We start from the raw sequence: 22,693 nt of genomic DNA on the forward strand, positions 1-22,693 counted from the left end.
AATTTCTATGGAGAAAAAAAAAATTGCTGGAAAAAATAACCCATTCATAACTACTTCATGATAATAAGAATTTAGATTTTTGACCTTTTTTCCAGACTTAACTCTTACATTCAATGACTTTCCAAACTCAGGGCAGAGGTTTTTTGTTTTTTACCTATATTTTCCAAACTTTTTCCGTTTCCAGACTGCGTGGGAACTTTGCATATCATTTACTGTACACTTGTTTTAGTCAGCCCTCTTTACATTAGCTAGGGAATAACATTACTGTACTAATGTTATCATTATGCATAATCAGTGCACTCATGTATGATTCATGACTATATGTGCTTCCACAGCGATAAAATCAATACGCGTCAATTGTATCCATCACTTTTTGCTCGATTGACACTCCAAAATTCATATCAAACAACCATATCTTCAGAAAGTCGAAACAATATATTTATTCTCTGGCAGTGGGGAATAGTTTGTCGCCCACGTTCACAGATAAATCATTTGACATGATCAAAACATTAAAAAAAAAAAAAAGTTGTGAACTCACAACAAGAAAGAAGTTGTGGTATAAATCACTTTGGGTCATCTTTTATCATGTTCTGTCTTCCTAATGGAGTTGATACAGTAAGTTTAATTAGAAAACAAACATATTCCACTGTTGACTGAATTTATCCCATCTTAACATCTTGTCCCTAACTTTAAGATAGGATTGATTCAAATGAAAGCTATTCTGGCTGGTTAAAGCCACCATTCTTCCCTGCAATGAATCACAGTACTTTGATAGGTGGTCTGTGACATGTCACAGCCGCAAATGTTCTGCAAAGGCTTTACTTTCCTATTACATGTATATTCTTTTTGTTAATACATACTTGAAACTTGATACATTTGGAATTTGATCAAGAATGCCACTTTCTTGTTGAAGTGTGTTTTTTACTCTGTGTGTAGATAAGTTAAATATAATAAAGGAAAAAAAACATTTTCAGCCAAAATGCTGTGACGTCATTCATTCAACTGTTGCCATATGCAAAAATTCACAAAATATGAGCAAATTTGAAAAATTCATATCTTTGCCATACAAAATGTTATGAGGATGTGGTTTTGACCTATACATACAGAAAAGTACCAGCTAAGATTTGTAGTAAATAAACAATCAATCTCAGACACCAGAATATCTATTTAATCATAATAGAGTAATTCTAAAGATACATTTAGTCTGGACCTTGAAGTGCATGAACAATTACATGTTGTGTGAAAAGTTGGGAGATTGAAGCAATTTTAGAAAACTGATGTTCCTTCAGAGAGTAGCATAGGAAATCTAAACTGTTACCATTAGTTTGTCTTTGTAAACTATTTTTCCTTTCTCCAAATCCCCTCTTTAAGTATATAAGTTGGAACTGTGCATGCAATTGAAGCTGAAAAAGAAAGACAGAGTGCAAACAATACAAAAGAATAGCCTTCCTCAAATCAGTAGGCATACAGTAAATGACATCACATCTGTTTGCTTTAAGTTCACTGCTGATACAAAGCATGCAGATTATCCCACGATGCTTGAAGTACTCTATGTTCCTCTCTGATCAGTCAAACGAAAAGTTTTATTGTTTTATTTTAATTATTATTTGTTTACCTATAAAAACATTTAGGTGCGACAAAACATTATGAATTATGACTATGAGGTAATAAAGAACTGAAAAGAAGAAGACAACTGGTCTGTTAAGAACTTTGATTCTGTTTCGTTCCATTTAGCATATTAGCAGCAATAGCATTGCTACCCTTTAACAGCAGTAAATGGGGCCCATTTACAATTTTAGTTCTAGCCCCAATAACTGAGTCTGGAAAACCAAAGCTATGGATCAATTTTCAGGCATAATTTTTTTTTTTTTACCAATAACATGAAACGCCCAAAGCAAATACTAAGCACGTTCCTGAGATTCTCACATCACTAGATTAAACTTTGAAGTGATACCCTACTCTTGTTTTGTCTTCCTGTTCTTACGAAACTCTTGAAATTTGTTTTCCTTTTGGTGGCCTGTGTGTCTGGTTTATGACATTTTTATTACTTTTGAAGGTCCTTGAAAATATGTTTGAAGTATGTTTCTATTCTTGTCTGTACTTGACATAACGGATCATTACTGCATAAAATAAGACAACTCATATTTAAACACTAGCACACAGTTTGGTTTGTACTCGGTGGCATATGTACTGTACAGTACTGTAACCAGTTGGGGAACTTTAAAACTAGCTTGAGTTTCCTTTGACAGTATTCTATATGTTCAAAGTATTTATCAACACTTTTGCTGTTTCTTTTGGTCCATATTTGTAGGGATGTGATAGGGGTCATATACACTTTCATACACAAGTAGATGTACATAGTTTTGCCAATACCCACTAGCAAGATGAAATATATCTGTACAACATTTATAACTGCCCCCCTCCAAGACCTCCAGCTAGCAATTGAGAATATTGGTCAAAACTGGCCACATTTTCCTCTTTGAGATCAGTTTTATTACTTGCCCTGGGAATCCTCCCAGTTTTGTAAGTACATGGACATAAGCTAAGATCCCCTTACATTAGCCCAATGGGCAAAGCAGAAAAGTGTTACAGTAGTTTTTTGTCAACCTATTTGAGTCGTAATAATGAATGAGTTTTGTAGCAAAGAGTTTTCTCTCTTAAAGGGGATATCTTCTCAGACTGATACAAGATGAAACTGACACATGTAGGTAGAACAGTGTAGAAGAAATATAAATGTTGAAAATTTCATTATAGTCTTGCTAACTTAAGATACTGTATGGTTGAAAATATTGTTGAAAATATGGTTATTAGTTATAATTTCTCTCCCTGGTTTTTTCTTTTGACTCAGTTAGCATATAAAGAGATAAAATAACAATAATTAGTCTATGATGTAACACGGTCTTTGTTCTTCAAACAATTTTACTTTGTTTTTATTGTCTTATTTGGAATATGTGGCTAGGTCAAAGCATACAGTAGCATCATCCAAATTATGCAAAAAGAACTTAAAAGACCATTCCCCTTCAGGATGAAAATAAGTGTAAATTTATTAACAAACAAAAGAAAAAACTCAATTTCAACCACATTCACATAATTTGTTGATGCCGCACCAGGATCTTCTTTTGTCTATTAAATATTCATGATAACAATTTCACATTTAAACAAAATCGATAAAAAGTGAAAAGCATTACTGTTACTATGAATCTGTTCACTCTGAGTGCGCCACAAAAAGGAAATTTATCTCAAATGTTGTCGACGGCAAAAAACTACTGACATTAAAGAGCAATATTCACTTTAAAGCATCTCATCCTCACAGTTCATTTACGGATTTTAATGAAAAGTAGCAGATTACTCACTGGTGGATAATTTTACCCAATTTTATGATCTAAAAGCTCTTTATTTTAACACTTATAGCAGACATTAATGCTTTGTTTTGACAAATACTTTTTGCATCTGAGGGGAATTCTTTCATTAAGCTTGCCCAATAATCTCGAGACTTTTAATATGCTCTTTTCAAATAAAAGGAGGCTCCGTGAACCTAAAGGGTTGCTGAACTCATTCCAAACTATGGGCGTCGGGTATCACTTTACAAATGAAGGATCGCCGCGATGAATGTTACTATCTGTTAAAATAGTTTGGTGATGGATGGATAGGAATAGGGCATATTTACTTCCGCAAACTTCAGGATATAAATATCCGCATAGTTTGCCAAAGGTTAATAATGACATTTGCAAAAGTTTCTTCATGTATATGGTCTGAGGATTATATATGGAGGGAGTTTGAAAATTATCCAAAGTTTATTGATCCAACAAATCTTCATTTTGGGATGAATCTGGAGATCTTTCAATTGCAATAGTTTCATTTGAGAGAAAGACTATTTTCAAGTACTCTGGGGAGGTTTCGATTCCGAACAATCCAGTAAATATGTTCTGCATTCGAACCCTAGATAACTACAGTACAGGTGTAAGATTAAAAGTGATCGAAAATATTTTTTCCCAAAGTATAAGAATTGGAATGCTACTTTTTTTTGTACACACCAACAATAGCATATGAGACACAGTTCAGGGATTACCTCCAAAGTGCCACACAGAATTTGAACACTAAATTACTCTGTGGTGATCTGTGAAGTTAAACTAAAATGCTTATTGCAAAGAGTTTGTCATTTCTGCATGCTAATGATATCAATTGGAAACAACTGTCTGTGCCAATACTGACTTAGAAGTATACTGCTGTATCACTCTTTTATGTCCAAGAACTGCTTTGTAGGTGAATAATCATCATTCCTGCCCATTCTGCATTCACATTTCCAGATTAACTGGGAACTAACAAGAGTCCATAACATTCTAGTGCCAAGATATTTCAGGATGCAAAAGTGCCATCAAGACCTGGTAGTTAACATCTGAAAGGAACCTTATGATTCAGAATTGAAAAGTTTATTATTTACTCAAGTAACTTACATATCTACTAATCCCCTTACATCTATCTCTTTGTGTTCACCATGCTCATTAACCAGTCTGTATTCTGTGCGTGTTTTTGTCCCTTCTGTAACTGTTACTTGTCATTTAGCCTTTGAAGAAATCCTGCTAGGATCGAAACGTCAGGCCAACTTACTTTTACACATTCTTTTATACAGGCTCTCTAGTGGATTTAAGCAGTTTGCTAACGGTTTTATTTTATTTTGAACTAACTTACATCACGTTAAGTCCTGACCTTAATCTGTCTAACAACAGTACAGCAACAATGCAAAGAATGATAGAACACCTTGTGGACAGAATTTACCAGCATTTTCTGAAATGGCAGCATCTCAGATGGTTTAATTACAAACATCTTGCTGCTCGTTACATCTCCTGAGTTGAGAGCAAACAACATATTTCACTTTAATAAAAAGCCGAATCAAGCTGTCAGGATATAGTGTGATGAACCTGAACTGTAGATTTATACTATAAATCCCATGTCGATGGAAGTTAATGAACTTCCCACGTTACCAACGAAGAAGACAGAGAGTCAGTATTAGGGAAAAAATCCTGGTTCTAAATCAGGCCAGTTCACATTATTGTTTCAAAGTTGTGACAAAATAGAGAAGATGTTAATTTGGAAGGCAGTCTACACTGAGGCCTCTTAGAGAAATCAGGAATCGCTATCCTCTCTTGTGATATACGACATAAGACGTAACACACTTGAAGGGTTCGATACATTCCTTTGCCTCCGTGCAAACCTTAAAACCACTCCAGTTTGGTGATTTACTGTTTACTTATTTTATTTTATTTTTCACTCCTACATGTTCTGTACTCTACAATACTGACCGGTCTATCCTCCTTCAATTGTCCCTCTTACACAAACAGCCCTGAATCAGATGCAATCACTGTTAAACTTTAAGATATAAATTAAATCCACAAGAAACAATCAACACACTTTGGATGTCTGAAGGAGGAGGGGAATTGTACAGTAGATTAGTAACAAGTGAACAGTCAGGTACTGTATTTGGGTCAGTGTACAGAGGGTTTATATCCAACTATTCCAAATATATATATTGTACTGCCAGAGTGCTCTGGTGGTGAGGAGACAGGTAGGAATGTAGTAGTGGTAATCTTCTGAGTTATCATGCATTACAGCCTCCTTCAACATTCCATGCAAAGCTGACTTGTTTGGCCTGGAGGTTATTACTGTATGTAACACTGGCTACTTGTTTAAGGAGATGACAATGCCTGATGACATCTTCACCGTTACATTAGAAGGTATGGCAAGCTATAAAGTTCTACTCAGTGAATAGTTCTGCCACTTGACACCTAGAACGAGGAAGATGGCAGATTTGGGAAGTGGCTGCATGGTCACTAATGGAGGGCAGTAATGAAAGTTTTATACTAGAGGGCTCTAGTTAGACCAGGGTTGTCCAACCTTTTGCAGAGGAGGGCCACATGGAATGATTATGATGAAGGAAGGGGCCGCATGAACCCTACGCTCGATTTTTTGCCCGAAGCCCAAGGCAACAAAATGTGAGCACTGCGCGTGGAGCGCACTGAATTATTATCCTTCCTGATAAAACAGATGAATAAAGTTCAGCCGCCCCCCCCCCTGAGTCCGCTGAGAGAGTGTTACACAAACTGACCTGTATGCAGTTTTTTGGACCCAGAAGGTTCAAATGATTGATTATATAGCTTCAAATTGTTATCAATAAATCTGCTCACTAAAATTTTGCACCGTAGAGCATCTCTGGCGGGCCGGACGCAACCCTGCGGCGGGCCGGACTGTGGCCCGCGGGCCGTAGGTTGGACAACCCTGAGTTAGACAGTGGTAAAACAGCATTTGAATGCAGTTGTTGTGAGGAGTCAGGTAAGGCTTTAATTAAATTTCTTAACAATGAAGCAGTTTTGTTTAATGTTTACAGTTTGACAATAGACAATTTAAATCTACCGAAGTCCTGCAAGATAATCTGACCAATTCAGAATGACCAGTCAACTATTATTGGCAAGATATATTAGCAGTGAATCAATTTCAATTGGCAGTTTGAAATTTTGAGAAGTAAAATTTCACTGAAAGGCAAAAGTTAAATGTTATAGGTCAGACTTGTTGTCAGACCTGTAGTGAGTCTGTACTCATCCTCGTGGATTATTTGTACTCAGGATATCTTAAAGCTACTGTAGTACACTGTAGATGCTATTGTAGAATTACAGTAAGGTTACAAGTTTGTACTCAGTTTACAGGATTGTACTCATACCAAGGCGATTATACCTGTACTCATGTTCATGCTGTTACACCCGCACTGCAAGTCTGCCTGTAGTACTCGAGTCTGTAGCCATACTCCCTCCTACTCGAGTACATTTTATTTTACCTTGTACTGTACTCATGCTCATGGTACTGTACTAACCAACTGTGCGGCAATCAAGCTCAAAGTACTCCTTCAGTAAGAACTATTTAAATGCTTGCCTCAATTGATTAATCTGTTTTTACTGACCTCCGTTTCTTTCGACTGGATAGGCGTCCGCTGACGTCGGAACTATGCAGGCACTGATCCAAAGAAGGATCAAGACCTTAAGCACATGGATCACAGCTGATCCTCTAACCATGGTTCTCAACATGATGCTTTCATTCTGCAGTGGATGAAAATAAAAAATGAAAATTATTGATTATTATTATTATTTAAGGTCATCTGCATTGTGACTATTGTCACCAAATTTTAGCATACTTATCATGCTACATTAATGGTAGCTTGTATACTGGACAGGGTATTCATCAAAGTTGCATGTTTGGTACCATCAAGTAATGAGCATATGTTTGGCTTCATTGCATAGTCTTACTAGCTTTTAAGCAGAGCATGCTTAAAGCAACACATAACAGGACTGTCAAAGTGTAATTGCCAATTTACATAATTGCATAAATTTGATTACAATTGTAGAATAGTTTAAATGTTGATATTTTTCTTGAAATGTTACAGATTTTCATTTGGCCTGATATTTAAGCAATTTCTAATGAATCAGTCATGAAACTTATCCTTTTATCCAAGCAAATAACTGTATAAATAAGTTTACTTGTATCGATACATGTTTGGTATGGACATCTCATGATGGATACATTATAACATTCTGTAACCAACCAGGTACTTTAACTTGGCACTCCTACAAAACAAGTCTATACAGTCAATGTCTACATGAACCTTTATAATTCACCAAACTGCCTACCTGCATAATATAAACTAATACTGATATTCATGTGAACTTATTACCTCACTCTTTGAAAGATTAAATGTGCTTGTAACACATTAGAACGTACTTACAGTACACTTGTATGGTAGACTAAGCAATACTATATGACTGTATTAATATTGTAACATACTGTAAGTAGTAGATAGGGAAACAGACTACAGGCGGGTTTGAACAGTGCTTAATACTTGCGTGTGCATATTGATCAATTTGACGGTTACAGAATCCACGTGAAATGAGCATATAAGTGATTAATCCTAGAGAGAAATCACATTCACTCTACAGACCAAACTGTAGTTCCATCAGGATAACACCTTGTCAAAGATTGAACAGCTTGGTAAAACCAAACACTTTAAAGGAATTTATTTACGATAGTAGGTCTCTATACTACAGGGCAAAAATCAAAGCTCACCATTTATCCCCTAAACTATCACAGGATATTAAGAATTCATCGTTATACCACCTGCAGTACAACCCAAACAAACTCATGCGTGCAATATGATACTCACTGTTGCAGTGCCATATAATGCCTCATAAATATTCAACACACATTTGATACTATAGACTGGGTATAGTAAACAACATGCTCTATACCTTTGTATTAAGATTACGATACTACCTGTATCAGGTATATAAAAAGAAAGAAAAAGGTCATACCTATACCAAATGTATACATAACAAGACAAACACAATTCACAACCCTTATACATAAAGTATTATCAACACTTTAATTTCCCGAGTGTTGTCGAGAAAATGATTTTCATTATTGTCTGAAAGACATACAAAGGCCCACAAATGTGAAAGACATAATTAGTTCCATTTCCTGAAGAAAATCACTTCTAGAACCTATTATTTCATTTATGCAATCTCTTTTTGCACTTGTTGGTAATTGCTTCAAACATTCTACACCTGCCAAAAATGACTATTTAAACAGAATCTTTTCAAAACAGAAATTAAATACTAATTGGGAAAAAGTACACAGTAATTGCGATGTTATATATATATGAAAAACATGTGATACAGACACCTTGGAAGGAAGAATGAGAAGGGCACCGACCGGTCATAGAGTGCGCACAGTGTTTAACGGTTACCAGGACATTCTAGGCACGGTAGAACAAAGGTGCTTAGGTTGTTGGGAGACAGGTAAGCGAGGAGTGAAGTAAAATTTTATAAGCTACTGTACACAGAGGCAACTGCAATTTTGTATGCAATAATTTCATATGATATTACATCCTATTTTGTCCTTTTGTTGACATGAGGCTATACAGTATGTACATTAATGTTGCAACATGAATTCCACATAAACATGCACAAAATGATGCCTATGATAAGACTGCCAAGCCAGACAGCTGTTAGTTTGACAAGTTCCATACAATCACATTTTATGATGGGGTACTTCATTACTATCAATAGGAATTAACACCCTTTTGCAAATAATGTTTTTTATCAACTTAAAAGTTAAAACACACTGCAGGCTTGTTTATTAACACCTCCAGCTGATCTGTTATTATTTTGAAGGTATTACAATAACACATGCACTAGTTGTAACTTCCTTTCCTATCAAATTTGAAAAGAAACAGGGATCTCATTTTAACATAAAGGGATCATTTAGGTGGTCATGATAGGCAACAGCTGTTAAGTGCATGTTTACAATGGAATTCATAATGCAGCTCTGTCATGAAGTGGCTTAAAAAGCCAACATTAAGGTCATTAGTGTTGCTCCCAAATATGCTATAGTATCAAATTATGATCACTGTATTCTCTGCAACGTTGAACAAAAGTTTTAACTTCATATGTACAGAAAACTTTTCAACCTATCAACTGTCTATTTTAACAATATTTTTCTATGCCTTAATTTAATTTGGAAAGTCAGCACAAGCCTCCAAGGAATTTTTTTTTTAAATATTCTAGTAATTCTAATACTCTTTTAATTAAGAATTAACAGTTAATTTAGGCTAGAACAGATTTTGTTGTTTCCAATTACAAAATACATATTTAACCTCCATAAATTCATACAGAGTTTATATGGCAATGTTGACTTATTCTCACCTGAACACCTCTGGTAGAAAGAAAGACACATGCATATTTTCTTGTAAATACTTCCATATCCATATAAAATTTTTAAATGCTAAATCCACATCTGTTAAAATAGATTGAAAATTCTCAAAGCCTCAATTAGCCTGTAAACTCTTTATTCTTGACAAAACTTCCCTCGTGTAGTGAACATGTCAAATTTACAAAGAGACACTTTTACTTGGAAGAAGGGAATTCTCTGACATTTTGTTTGCATTGTGTTATAAATACGTATACCAGCTATTCCATGCCAATATAAAGTCCTTGGTGTACATACCAGCCAACTCTAGGGAGTGCCAGAGCATATCCTATTATACAGTATCTGGAAAAAAAGACACCAATCTACCAGCATGGGCTGATCATAAGTTTGATAACATCGCTTCAATAGTTGCTTAATGAGTCAAACACTGTAGTCAGCATTCTCTCCTTGAAAAACAGAGCAAGACAACCTAGGATTACAACAGAGCTCTTACTTAAGTACAGTAAATGCACGAACATGTCAACTGCGGACAGAGCCCCCCCCCCAAATATCTTCCGAGCCCCCCAAAAAAATTGTCGGACCATGACATACAGTTTCACCTCAAATTTCATTCATTGAAGAATGTGAATTAGTTGAGTCGTTTCTTTGATAATATATGCAGCATAAAACGGAATCATATATTTTATTCAGTAAAAACATTTATCTCCTCAGACAGTGATGTGAATCATACTGTGTGTTTGGATCTCAGAAACTGTTAACACAGGCATACATGCTGATTTGTTTAGAGCTTAAACCAAACCATATACCTTATACCACATTATGTTAATTCACAGCAAAACCTGTAGCTTGCCTTTATCACCATGCACACAACACCAGTTAATTGTGTACATGTACCACACTAAGTATTGTTTATGTGGTCACATACAGAAACATTTCCCTTATGATACACCCAGTACTGTAAAACACTTCTGTCCTAGCTATAAGAAATAAATCTTGTTGGACAACCTTGAACAGAAATTCTACATTGTCCAAGATACAAGCCACAAAGATATATTTCACAAATTAACCCATTAAAACATGACTATATGATAAGCTAAAGACGATAGGCCAAGTTTCAAAATGAAAAGAGATTCATAACCTATTCTCATGTAATAATAGTGTGATATAATGTGATGTCTACTTCATCATAGACTTTCTATTATTGGGAGTTGGATTGACTCGGGGCGGGTGTTTAGATTTAAGCTCCCACCAATAGGAGGTGGATATATTGATGTATTTAACACTGTTTTTGGTTACGATCCAGCTGTGGGCAATTTGCTGTAACCACTACTTCATAAAGCATCGTACATAGAGTAGGGAATTTACCGATAATTACAACTCATTAGTGCCATGTATACAGTGTAACAGAACTGGCATATCCTAGCTAGATTCATCTACAAATCTCGGTTACACTAAAACCCATGCATGGCTAAATCAGGGCATTAAACCCTGTGCTTTATGGCAATAAAATCACATGGGATAATTAAGCACAACAAATGCATGATCTAATACTGTACAGTGCAGTCTATAAAGCATATGACTATCTCATGGGCTTAAGGTGACTCTTCCTGCATCTATAACATACAGTACTGTACCTACAGTACCAGGCTGGGAGCTGAATCCAGATATATAATCAGATTTTGTTACCATTGTGAGGGTTAATAAAAGGATTACCATTTCATTTCTTCCAAAGCTGCTATCACAGAGACATCCTGAGGTTAATGATGCATGATAAATCTATATAAAGTATGACATACATGTATGTACAGTGTACAGTATATACTGTATAGTGTACAGTACTTACTACAGTATGGCTCTGCATAGGTTTCATATGGAACAAAACTGTCTTTGTCTTGATGAACTGTCTCTCTGTTCACATAAGTGCTGCCTCTTCCCCCTTAGTGGTTCTTCTTAATGCTTTCCCATGCCTTTCTTCTTACTTATCATATGTCTCTGTCCCCCTGATGCTGCATCTTTTTCAACCTACCCCTCCACATAGGTAATTTATCTCTTCCCTATGGTGCTGTGTCTGCTCCCCTTTCAGCCATCTATAGTATGTCTTGCATATATGTTTCTCGTCCCCACTAAGAAAGTCTCTGTTTCCCTGTAGTGCTGTCTATTCTCTTCTCCCTAATGTTGCTGTCCAACTCCCTCCTCCCTTGGTGTTGTCTGCTGTCCCTTGGTGTTATCTGCTGTCCCTTGGTGCTGTATGCTGTCTGTATCTGTTCCAACCCTCCTCCTCATTGGTTATAATGTATATCTTCCCTATTATGTATCTCTGCTCTTCTTTGAGCAATCATCAGAGTGTTCTTCAATACTGTACAGTACATGTATTTCTCCCCAATTAAAGGTGTCTCTGTTCTCCTTTGGTACTGTCTGCCCCTCTCCTCTTGGTGCTGTATGTTGTCCCGTGGAGTTGTGTGTTCTCCTTTGGTGTTGTACATTTTCCCTTGATGCTGTCTCTGCCTCTCCACTCACTTTTGATGCCTCTGCGCCTCTTTGTGCCATCTATGTATTCAAATATGTTTCTCCTTTGGTGATGTATGTTCCCTGTTTGCTGCTGTCTGTCACATTCTCCTTTTGCTGTTGTCTGGCCCCATCCTTCTTGATGCTATCTGTCCCCTCCCCTTGGCACTGTCTGTTCTTTTCAGGTGTTGTCTGTTTCCATCTAAGTTGTCTATTTGCCCCCTTGGTACTATCTGTTTCCCACCCCTTGGTGCTGTGTTCCCCTTGGGGCTATATGCCCCCCCCCCTTTATGCTGTTTCCCCGTGGTGTTGTCTATTCTCCTACAGTATGCCATATCTCTTCTCCTTGATGCTGTCTCTAACTCTGCACTAACTTCAGGTGATTATCTTTCCACTCCATTGGTGATGTCTTTGTTCAAACAGTTCAAATTCATCATCAAACCATGGAATGAAAAATTGTCCTTGTCAAACTTGTGATTATCAGTAAACATGTGGAAAATAGTGAACATTGTGTACCGAGAGGGGAGGAACTGGAACATAGAACAGTGCAAATGTCATAGACTAATGCAGAATTTACATTATTAGTAAAAACGAGCATCATTCTGAATGCATTGCATTTCAATCAGGACAAGTCAACAAGTCAATAATAGAGAGGGAAGAAAGCAAACTGCTGTTTGATTACAGTGATGACATCATACATGCAGCACTGTATGTTATCCGCCAACCAAGCTGTGTTTCCTTAATTCCGGAAGTACCATACTTAGAGCTCTGCATGTGTCCTACATATATCCGACAAAACTATATAACAGTATCTTAGTATAACAACTGAAGTCTTGTAAGATGCTTTGATAAGGGGTTAATCAACGGTCTAGCGTGCGTTACTCACAGGATTAATGCACGATCGGGGGATAATGCAAGCGATGCACGAGGGCGGAGCTCGAGTGCATCCAGCGATAGCATTAACAACCGGAGTGCATTAATCATGTGAGTAACGCACGCTAGACCATTCATTCATACACTACCATTTGTGTGGGGGAAAAAATCATAAAACAAAACATTTTTGGTTACATATAACCAAAGATTTATTAAAGTGATGCCCCGTAATTTTACCATGCGTTACTCACAGGATTAACCACGGTCAGCTGACCTGAATGGACCAATAGGATTTAGGAATCTTTACTAAGTATGAATGAATGATATTTAATATATAATTTATTTTTGTTCCTCACACACCAGTGACTGTCAAATATGTCTATTAAGAATGGCATTAAACAATTTATCTAAACAATTAACTCAAAAAGATATGATTGATGGCTATTTCTGTCAGGTACATACTGCACGTTGTTTTTGGCCCCAAAGTTCTGACAAGCTAAACTTACTAAAGTTTCACAGAAACTGTCTTCCCAAAGCTTCACTCTGTCATTCTGACCTTCAGGCATGTCAGAGAAGTGTTCATCTTAAATAATTGCTCAGTCTCATCAAGGTAATGCATTGAGGGGCACAGCAGTAACTAACCACCAGTTCCAACATTAAGAGGGCTACACAAACCCAACCATTATCATTGGTCTAAGTGATACAGCAGGGAGTTTCCATAGCAACGCCTTGGATACAGATATTGTAACTGCGATGTGATGGAAAAAATTTCCCAAAACAGGAAAAATCTTATATGAAAGGTTTAATGGTCCTTAACACAAACTAGACTCTAAACACTTGATTACCTGTAAGTCTAAATATAACATCGAGACGCACTTGCTTTTACTTTTCAATGTTTTACGCTATAATTTGTCGTCTTATTTTCTGCAAGGGAGAAATGCTTGGAAGGGTGCAAATTGTAACAGTGCAGATTTCTTATGTAGATTGAGGGTTAGAATTAATCAGTTATGTGTGAACGTTATTGTTCTCACTGTTGTGTTAACATCATTATTGTTGTTAAAAGTTATGTTTAGTTCAGGATACCAAAAAGTTCAAACCCAATTTGAGAAGTTTAAGGTGCAGTCTTACGTGACTAACTGCAAAATACATTCCTTCTAGACTGTAAAAAAATTAAGCAAAGTTAACCTTCTATTATAAGCAACTTTTTTTTTATTTAATACCAAACCCACTGAGCAATCAAAAAGGTCAAGTTAGTGTACACAGTCTCCACTTTGAACTTTCAAATATCAAGTGTCCAATTTAAATGCCTACGCTTGACCATCTAAATAGGAAAACAAAGAAACAAGACAAAACAGAACAAAAGCCATTCCTAAACTGGGATGATAAAAAAAATTCTACCTTTACAAAACAAGCAAATCTATTTATTTACCCAAAAAGAAAGAAGTGCTACATGTATGTAAACTTACCTTTGCTATTTGCTGATTAAACAGTAAAATCAGAGATTTGTCAACATCACCCTGACCTAGGAGACGGCATTAAAGTTATACTGCATTGCACTGGTGAGTATAATGTATGTACAGTAGGATTGCATACTTAACATGCAGGTATGCACTTATGAATGAATGGCAAAGGTTACTGTTGATACTGTAGGTCTATGGAAGCTTTCATGTTGTACTACTGTAGGTACAACTATTTCTAACAAGGCAACGTTACATTACCTACTGTACATATATGTTATATGAACACATTTATAACTGGTTACCCCTCAATTAATTAATTTATTTACTTACACGCCTATCTTTCATAGATACGTAGCCCTCGTTAACAATCATTTCACATAAACAGTTCACATATATTTGGATCAGTCTCCTAACCTTCAACTAAGTGAGGGTTGTGTCCACAGTGTGGTTATACAGTTTTCTCAATCGACAAGTAAATTCCACAAAAGGAAACTTATTTCAATTTATAAATGCATACATAGTTTGCACTATTCCTGGTACAATTCTGGTGTCAAACTAAATTATCACATCCTGTCTTTAGTTACATATTTTTCCCCCTTTTAATAGACTATTAAAATATGGAGTTAATTTCAATACAAAATGTAACTGTGACAAAGGAAAATATTTGTACTCTTACAAAACAATCATAACTGCACTCGGTTAACAATATTATTCGATAAATTAGCATAGATAATTTATGCAAATTTTAAAACTATCACTTAAAACTGCAGGTGGGTAAACAATTGTCAAGTAAATTTGCCTTGAAGGGGATAATATAAACATGGATTTCATCTTAAATGGGATGATATGGTGACATTACACTAGCAAGATATATGCTAAACCGGGAGAAAATGTTGAAATTGAAAACTTACTAAGTTTTCAGTATTTCTTTTCATTATTTTCTAATTCACACATATAAGTTGTTTCTTAACTAAACTATTCTTTGGAAGACTCTCATAGAAAATCAAATTTTCCTTTTTGGGTGTTTAGCAAAGCAATGTTCAATAGGATCCCTATCATTCTTTTCCAGATCAGCCTGACTACATTAGTTCCCCAAGGAACAAATTCAGTTTAGCTTAGTCTTTCCAGAGGACTATACCAATACCACCAGAACCCTGTCCATGTGCTGATCATTGGGGAAAGCCAGCTTAATTTACCAAACAATCTCATATCGATGAGTGTTCAGAAAGTTACAAGGCAGGCGTGTATGTTAGTCCCATTCATTCCTGCTCCCAGGACTGCCATGTTACCTCCCCATTAGACACAAGATTACCTCAACATCTGACCTCAAAAAGTCTATTTCGATAACAAACTGTCCACTCTAATTAGTCCTACATTTTAACATTTCAATAAATCACTGCAATTGGCAATACCTGTAGGCATAGATGAAACAAACAGAACTTTTACACAAACTTGGGTGAGGGTGGGTAGGGGGGGGGGGGGTAAAATGAGGGCTTAACAAGAAAATCTTGTTAATTCTTGAAAATTGTCTGTGGTATCATTTCAACAGTGCATTCTGTTATATGATAAATTTTGAAGTTGAGTAAATATCACCGGTATTAAATGACCATTGTATCTAGTTCAGTGGCTACTATACATATTATTCAGTCAATAAACTGACCGTAGAAATCTTTGAATTGATACCCTAGCTTTCTACTGAAAACCTACGATGGACAGGCACTTTCTCGGTACCTGCTACAGGGCCTGCAAAGAAGTTCATTAGAGTTTGTTTACTGCTATGAATGCCAGAGTATTTACAGTTTTAAATTTTTAATTGCTAAAAGATCTCACTTGTTTTTTTTCCCCCCTTCCTTTTCATTTCTGCAGGCACTTAACAGTCGTCAAAATACCTAGAAACAGGTAATTGAGAGGGTAATATCAGATCAATTTGCATAATTTTCTAATAATGTTCTAGGGGATAGCAGTAACTATTTATAACTGTAAAAAAATGCTTATGGAACTTTATTTCCTTTTTCTGGGACATTCAAAGGGCCCATTAACAGGATATTTCATTATTTTCCATACAATATCACTAGCTGTTGGATCATTACTGTACATCCTATTTATTTAAAAAGGACACTACAGACAGCTTAAGAAAAGTGTGGTCAGACTAGGATATGTGCTAAAGGGATTAGACGTGAGCAACTTAATCCAAATTAAGCTGTATCCATGAATGACAAGTGCTTGAAGAGAGTGTCATATAGTGTGTACCATAGCCTAGGGTGTACTAAACAGATAAAACAACAAAATGACCAACCACAATGTACCTGAGTGTACAGAGAAGTTTAACAATAGCAAACATGACAAAAAATTTAAACTCTTATGGCACTATGACTTGCATACAGTATGTACTATTCAATACCAAATACTCTTTTTACAGTCTCTCAAATACCTCAACTTTTTGCACTTTTACCTTTTCTGAGGAAGACAATTTCAAAGCTTGCTTCTCAATGTCCCCATGAATCCTGGGGGAAGAGTAACATCTTAAAATGTAATCGATTTTACTAATGAAACCAAACAGCTGCTTAAACTTTAAAAGCTAACATGATGAAGAAGGGGATCTGAAAACATTGACAGTTCTTATTATTTATTACCTGAGTGACAGTTCTACCACACTGACAAGATGAGCAAATTTTATGTTTAACTTTGAAGGAAAATTTCTTTCTGTTTCATTAAAATCCTGTTTTAGTACAGCGTATGTATGTTCACAAGCTCAATGTACAGTACACTACAGTATATTGTAAAACTCCCCTTTGGTACCTTTGATATGTTTGTTACTACGGAACAGGTACCTACAAGGTTACTAGAGAGAATACATTTTTTTAAAAAGACAACATTTTAGATGAAACAGTTACACAACATCACTGCATTGAATAATGCATAGTGTAAGTCAAGCTGTTTGAAGCTGGTAGATAATGGAACAAGGTTTGGTAATTTTAATGATGAAATGTCAACTAACTACTTTAACGTTTAGCTCAATGATGAGAAAAGGGTAGGTTAGAGTTTCACCGCTTGTACAGTAGTAATTCAATACTTGAATTGTTCTAACAGGCTGACAACACTAGAAAACCTACAGTACATAGATGTACTCAGCTGTTATCAAACTCCCCAGAAGAACTAAGAATTTATAACCAGCACATCTATGCGAAAGCCCTTTGTGTCAATACAGGATATACATTTCACAAACTCATTCTACAGTGATGTCTTTGAAAAAGATGACTGGATTGAAATAAGGTAAACTTAAAGGAATATATGCCACAATTTGCGTCAAACACTTACTTCCTGCAACATGAAGTACAGTACATGTTTTCAGAAACTCATTCTAAAGGTTATTAATACCAGTGATGTGTTGGCAAAAGATGACTAGGATTGAACTAGGATGAACTTAAAGGAATATACCACAATGTTAGAACCATATATAAATGATAATTGCTAAAATGGATGATTAAATGTAGGTGATATTTGTTTTGCTACAGTATATAGGCTTTTGTATAAAGCAATACCAGGATAGGTCATGTTGAAAAAAAAACATTCAGCTGAAAATGTTTTGGTCATTATAACTTAAAACCATCATAAAACACAACATATTCTTAAAAAAGAAATATTAATCATATACCTTGAATTCAGAGTAAACTGACAGAGCTAACCGAGCATTCCAAGCGTATCTCTTCAAGGACAAATTTACAACAATATTATAAAAGCAAAGAATAGTTTTGCTTTGGAAAAAGAAACTGTGCCATGATGACAACACAGACTACCCAGTGCTGTGGTCTATTTTCTGACAAAATTGGTGAACTTCAAAGAACTGAAATCTAGAGCTACAGTACTGTACATTAGCAGCAAAACTTCTTGTCTTTGTTATCACACTTTCTGTCAACAAAATGTCCATCTTATTGAAGTGAAATAATAATAGAGCTCTGTGCAATTTATTCAATTGTTTGAGGGTATTAATACATCTTACTCTCTTAAACCCTCTTACCCTTATACTGTATATTAGTTTCTGTTTCATTTTCTTTTAATTTAGAAAATAATATTTCTTTTTGAAGAGTAACAATCCTATTCATAGGGGAAATGGAGCCCTTGACAATGGAAATTTCCTTTCTACAAGCAATCCTTCACATTAAAGGAAATGAAAAAGAAAGCATACCTATACTGAAGAAAGTCAAAGGTTAAGTGAACAATTTAGTAAAAGACCTATCTTGTCTATCAGTTTCTCTTTACACAATATCAAGGAATGTTGCTATCAATGTTAATCATAAGTTCTCCAAAGCCAAACAAGATATTATTTTGCCTTTAGTGTGATACTATCAGCAAGAAATGGGGTGAGAGAAAGCAAACACTTATATTTACAGACGATTAATCTTCTTTTTTTTAACTTGTACAGTACATAGTTTTCATAAAGCTGATGTGATTGATACTTTTCTAGTTTCCCTAGTTGGCTGATTTAAATCACTCATTTATTTTTAGAAAATTCATTGATTTATTTTACAGCTTTGAATCTTTTACACATCTGGTAAAAAAAATGAAGCAAATGAGAACAGAAATTACTTTCTCAGATCTTCATTTAACACAAGTTAAAAACAGAAAAGCAGATTGGTAAAAGAAGTGATACCACTCCATGAAAATCTTTCTTTCCAATAAAGATACTAGTTGGAAGACCAGCACATATAGAACACTCCTCTCGTTTAGCTTTAGAAAAATCATTTATTTAAAACACAGATTTGAATCTTTTACACATCTGGTAAAAAAAAATTAAGCAAATGAGAACAGAAATTACTTTCTCAGATCTTTCATTTTACACAGATTAAAAAATTTGCAGATTGGTAAAAGAAGTGATTAATACCACTCAATGCAAATCTTCCTCTCCATTGAAGATACTAGTTGGAAGACCAGCACATACTATAGAACACTTTCCAGTAACCCTCCTCCCACTCCCCAGACACTATAATATACAACTACTAAGATCACCAAGAAGCTCATGAAGAGGGAGAGGAAGAAGAAAGAGCATCATATTAGCAATAACAAAGTGAACAACTTAGATCCCTTCACCTCAGTAAGAGTGGCAAGAACCTAAGTAACGAAAGAAAGGGCAGGTGCAACTGATATTCCTCATAAGGAAAGGGAACTTATTTTCTACTTCTAGAAGTTCTGTGAGCAAGCAAATCTTCAACCTTTGACACACAGAAAAATAATTTCCTCACCTATAAATGATTTTGTTTAAAGTATTTTGGCTTTGCTCACCAAAAGAAGTAATGAGATCCTTTTCTATAATTTGTTCCTGTCCCCTCCCCCTCAACCCCTCCCTATCCTTCCCCTCTCATTCTTTCCTCATGCACCTATACCATTAGTTCATAATTTTGTTGTAAAGTTTTGTTTTTTCAAGTTTGAGCACATCTCTGTCTTGAAATAAACAATCTAGTTTATACTCATAGTCATTTTATGACAGAGAGCTTCCTTAATGAAAACCCAACCACCTTTATGACTCTGTTGGTAGATTGACATTTAATCCATTTTTTTTTGCAACCTAATCTGAATAAGTAGGTCAACGTTAAAGTAAGAGGAAGGAGGGAATAATGACGACATTGAGCACTAGGCTAGATTAAAGTTAGCCTACTGAGAAAACTACCTAACTTAAGACTGAATGTCATCACAGTGGTTAGGCCTACAAATTGTACAATATTATAATTACTGAAATATAGTGCTTGTCACAGTATCAGCCTGTCTGATTAAGCCCTCAGAAAGTTCTTATATAGGAGCAGCTAAGCTGTGTAGCTGCCTACTGTTAACAGTCAGTAAAGAGCAAGGCGAGAATTATTTGGGTGTGTCTGAAATGAAAACGCCCTAACGTTAGGACTTCTAAGGCGACCCCGTCCCGCCCACGTACCCTGTGCAGACTACACAATAACATACAGCAAGCAAAGCCTTTCAGGGGTTTACATACCGTCTGCCGACTTTCGTACACATCACATGCTATTACTAGGCTACCCTAAAGTAAGCTAATGTTATGTATGGGTTCTGCGAATCTCGAACCAGTCCTTTAAAAAGTATATGGGCAAAGAGCGCCTTAACAACTACAGAAACAAATCTTTCTGCAGGAATATTATTTATTGCAAAAGCCTAAGGTATTTAATTGAAACTTAGTTAACATTACCGTTATCGTTCAGCCGTCAGCTTTATCAAAGTTCTTCGACTGAATTTCGGTCTCAAGTTCTGCAGGTGACTTGAGTAATCAACGTGTCCAGAACTTGAGACTTCGGAATTGCTAGTTCGTCACGGTTCGCTAGTTGCCGCAGTTGATGTGACGAATGACTGGAGAAAGGGATAGACTATACACACATCAAGAAAATGTACACAGACAAACAACAAAATGAGATCAATAGGAAACAACAATAGGCTTTGACACACATACCCTTCCCTTGGTTTACAGTTATTTAATGAATGTATCTTAACCTGAACCCATATGAGATTGGAATAACGTTTGTTTATACATTTTTTTTAAACTATAGAGTTACAATTTTTATTATTATCAGGTGAATTCCAAAATTTGACTCCGGAAGTAGAAATGAAAAGTTGTTATGACATAATGTCATTTATTTTTTTATATATATATTTTTTGGGGGTTTTGTGTTACATCTGTAATTTGATACTAAAGAGAAAAAATTTTGCAAGGAAGGTGGCAATGACATGTGATAAGCTTTAAACATAAATACATATGTGCTAAACTCAATAATTGAGGTTCCTCTTTCTTTCTTTAGAAATGGTCTGGCTTCTTTTCTATGCAAGAATGTTTGTTTTATGGATATTAAGATGGCTCAGATGGGACCAAAAAAATACGAATATTTATACCAAAATTACTCCTTTTTCTAAATACTTCGATATTTTATTGTTTCATCTAAATAAAATCAACAACTTGAAGGCATTGTGATCTTGCGAGATATATGAAACGACGAACTGATCATTTTGGTTGCCTGGCACTATTTTTTCCTAAAACAGAGGCTTGAGATGATTTAGAACTGCCGTGGAGTGTATCCCTACTTGACAAGGTTAGAGGGCAGAAAGACACCCCTAGACCCCCATTCCACACCCGACCACCACCCCTGTTCCTGGTGCTAATGTTCCGTTACTTCGTTTCATCAATTGTCTAACCGAAATCACTGGCTGTATAGATTTGCGCAATATCTGGATAAGTAATACTAAAACTAGCGCATCAATGATGAGTTCACAACGTTCCATACCTTCTGTGTATTATTAATGATGTCAGAGACACCGGGAACCCGATAATAGATAATCACCATCTAAGACAACACAAAATATAGATCTGTTATGTACTTATATAGTCAACGCGATCGAAAATTAAATTATCCTTTACTTCTTGTGTTTCCGTCCATGTAATATCTTGTTTGTTTAACAATTTTTACGTACATCCCGGTAATTCCAGTACCATATCTTTCACGGAATGTTCCTAATCTCACTATTTTTGTTTTACTCTTTAGTAAGCTTTATTTATCGTAATCGATGAAATAAATTCATGAAGCTGTGACGGGTTGAATGTAGGCCTACATTTCAGTGATCAAGGTTTTTTTTTTTTAGAATTTTTGTTTTTTAGGTATAGGTTTAAGATTATGTGTACGGTGACCTTGCAAAAATAACATACATATATAACAAAGATTTTTTTTAAATGTTTTGTACAATCGGTATGCCTATCAAGTTATTCGCAGATTTACAGGTAAACAGCCTTCAGCCTTATATACGTAAGAGGAAGGCGGGAGTAGGCCTGCCGAGAAGGTCAGGCGATACAGACCCGTAGTCAATTATGCTGCCTGAGGCAAATGGGATATAAATATATTTTCACTTTAATGAGATACTGAAGGATATATACCTCAAATATTGGGCCAAAGAGGATCATGAATGAGGTGACACTGTCTTTCCGAAAAGCAAGAGAAAGTATGCTACTTTTCACATCAGGGAGCCTATATATACTCACACGCATACAATCTAATGGAACGTCACTATGCATCTTTGGATTATCCAGTGTTACCAAGGTAACTAGTTATTTTTCGTCACATTCA

At 35.7% G+C, this 22,693-nt stretch overlaps 1 protein-coding gene across 7 annotated transcripts in view; it reads right to left on the reverse strand.

Moving 5' to 3' along the window:
• The window catches only part of LOC139959996 (uncharacterized), an 88,100-nt gene extending 67,168 nt beyond the window's left edge, over positions 1-20,932 (reverse strand). For 2 of the 7 annotated variants that reach the window (XM_071957979.1, XM_071957978.1), the window contains exons 1-2: positions 9,744-9,883; positions 6,950-7,085 (exon numbers count right to left, since the gene is read on the reverse strand). In XM_071957979.1, coding sequence (XP_071814080.1) covers positions 6,950-7,085; positions 9,744-9,806 — 199 coding nt within the window. In that variant the 5' untranslated portion in view covers positions 9,807-9,883. Of the gene's footprint in view, positions 1-6,949; positions 7,086-9,743; positions 9,884-20,775 lie in introns of those variants that run through there. The other 5 variants (XM_071957980.1, XM_071957974.1, XM_071957975.1 and 2 more) reach the window with 4 other exon arrangements.
• Between the last annotated feature and the right edge of the window lie 1,761 nt (positions 20,933-22,693).

The sequence above is a fragment of the Apostichopus japonicus genome, chromosome 19 (assembly GCF_037975245.1).
Source record: "Apostichopus japonicus isolate 1M-3 chromosome 19, ASM3797524v1, whole genome shotgun sequence".
NCBI lineage: Eukaryota > Metazoa > Echinodermata > Holothuroidea > Aspidochirotida > Stichopodidae > Apostichopus > Apostichopus japonicus.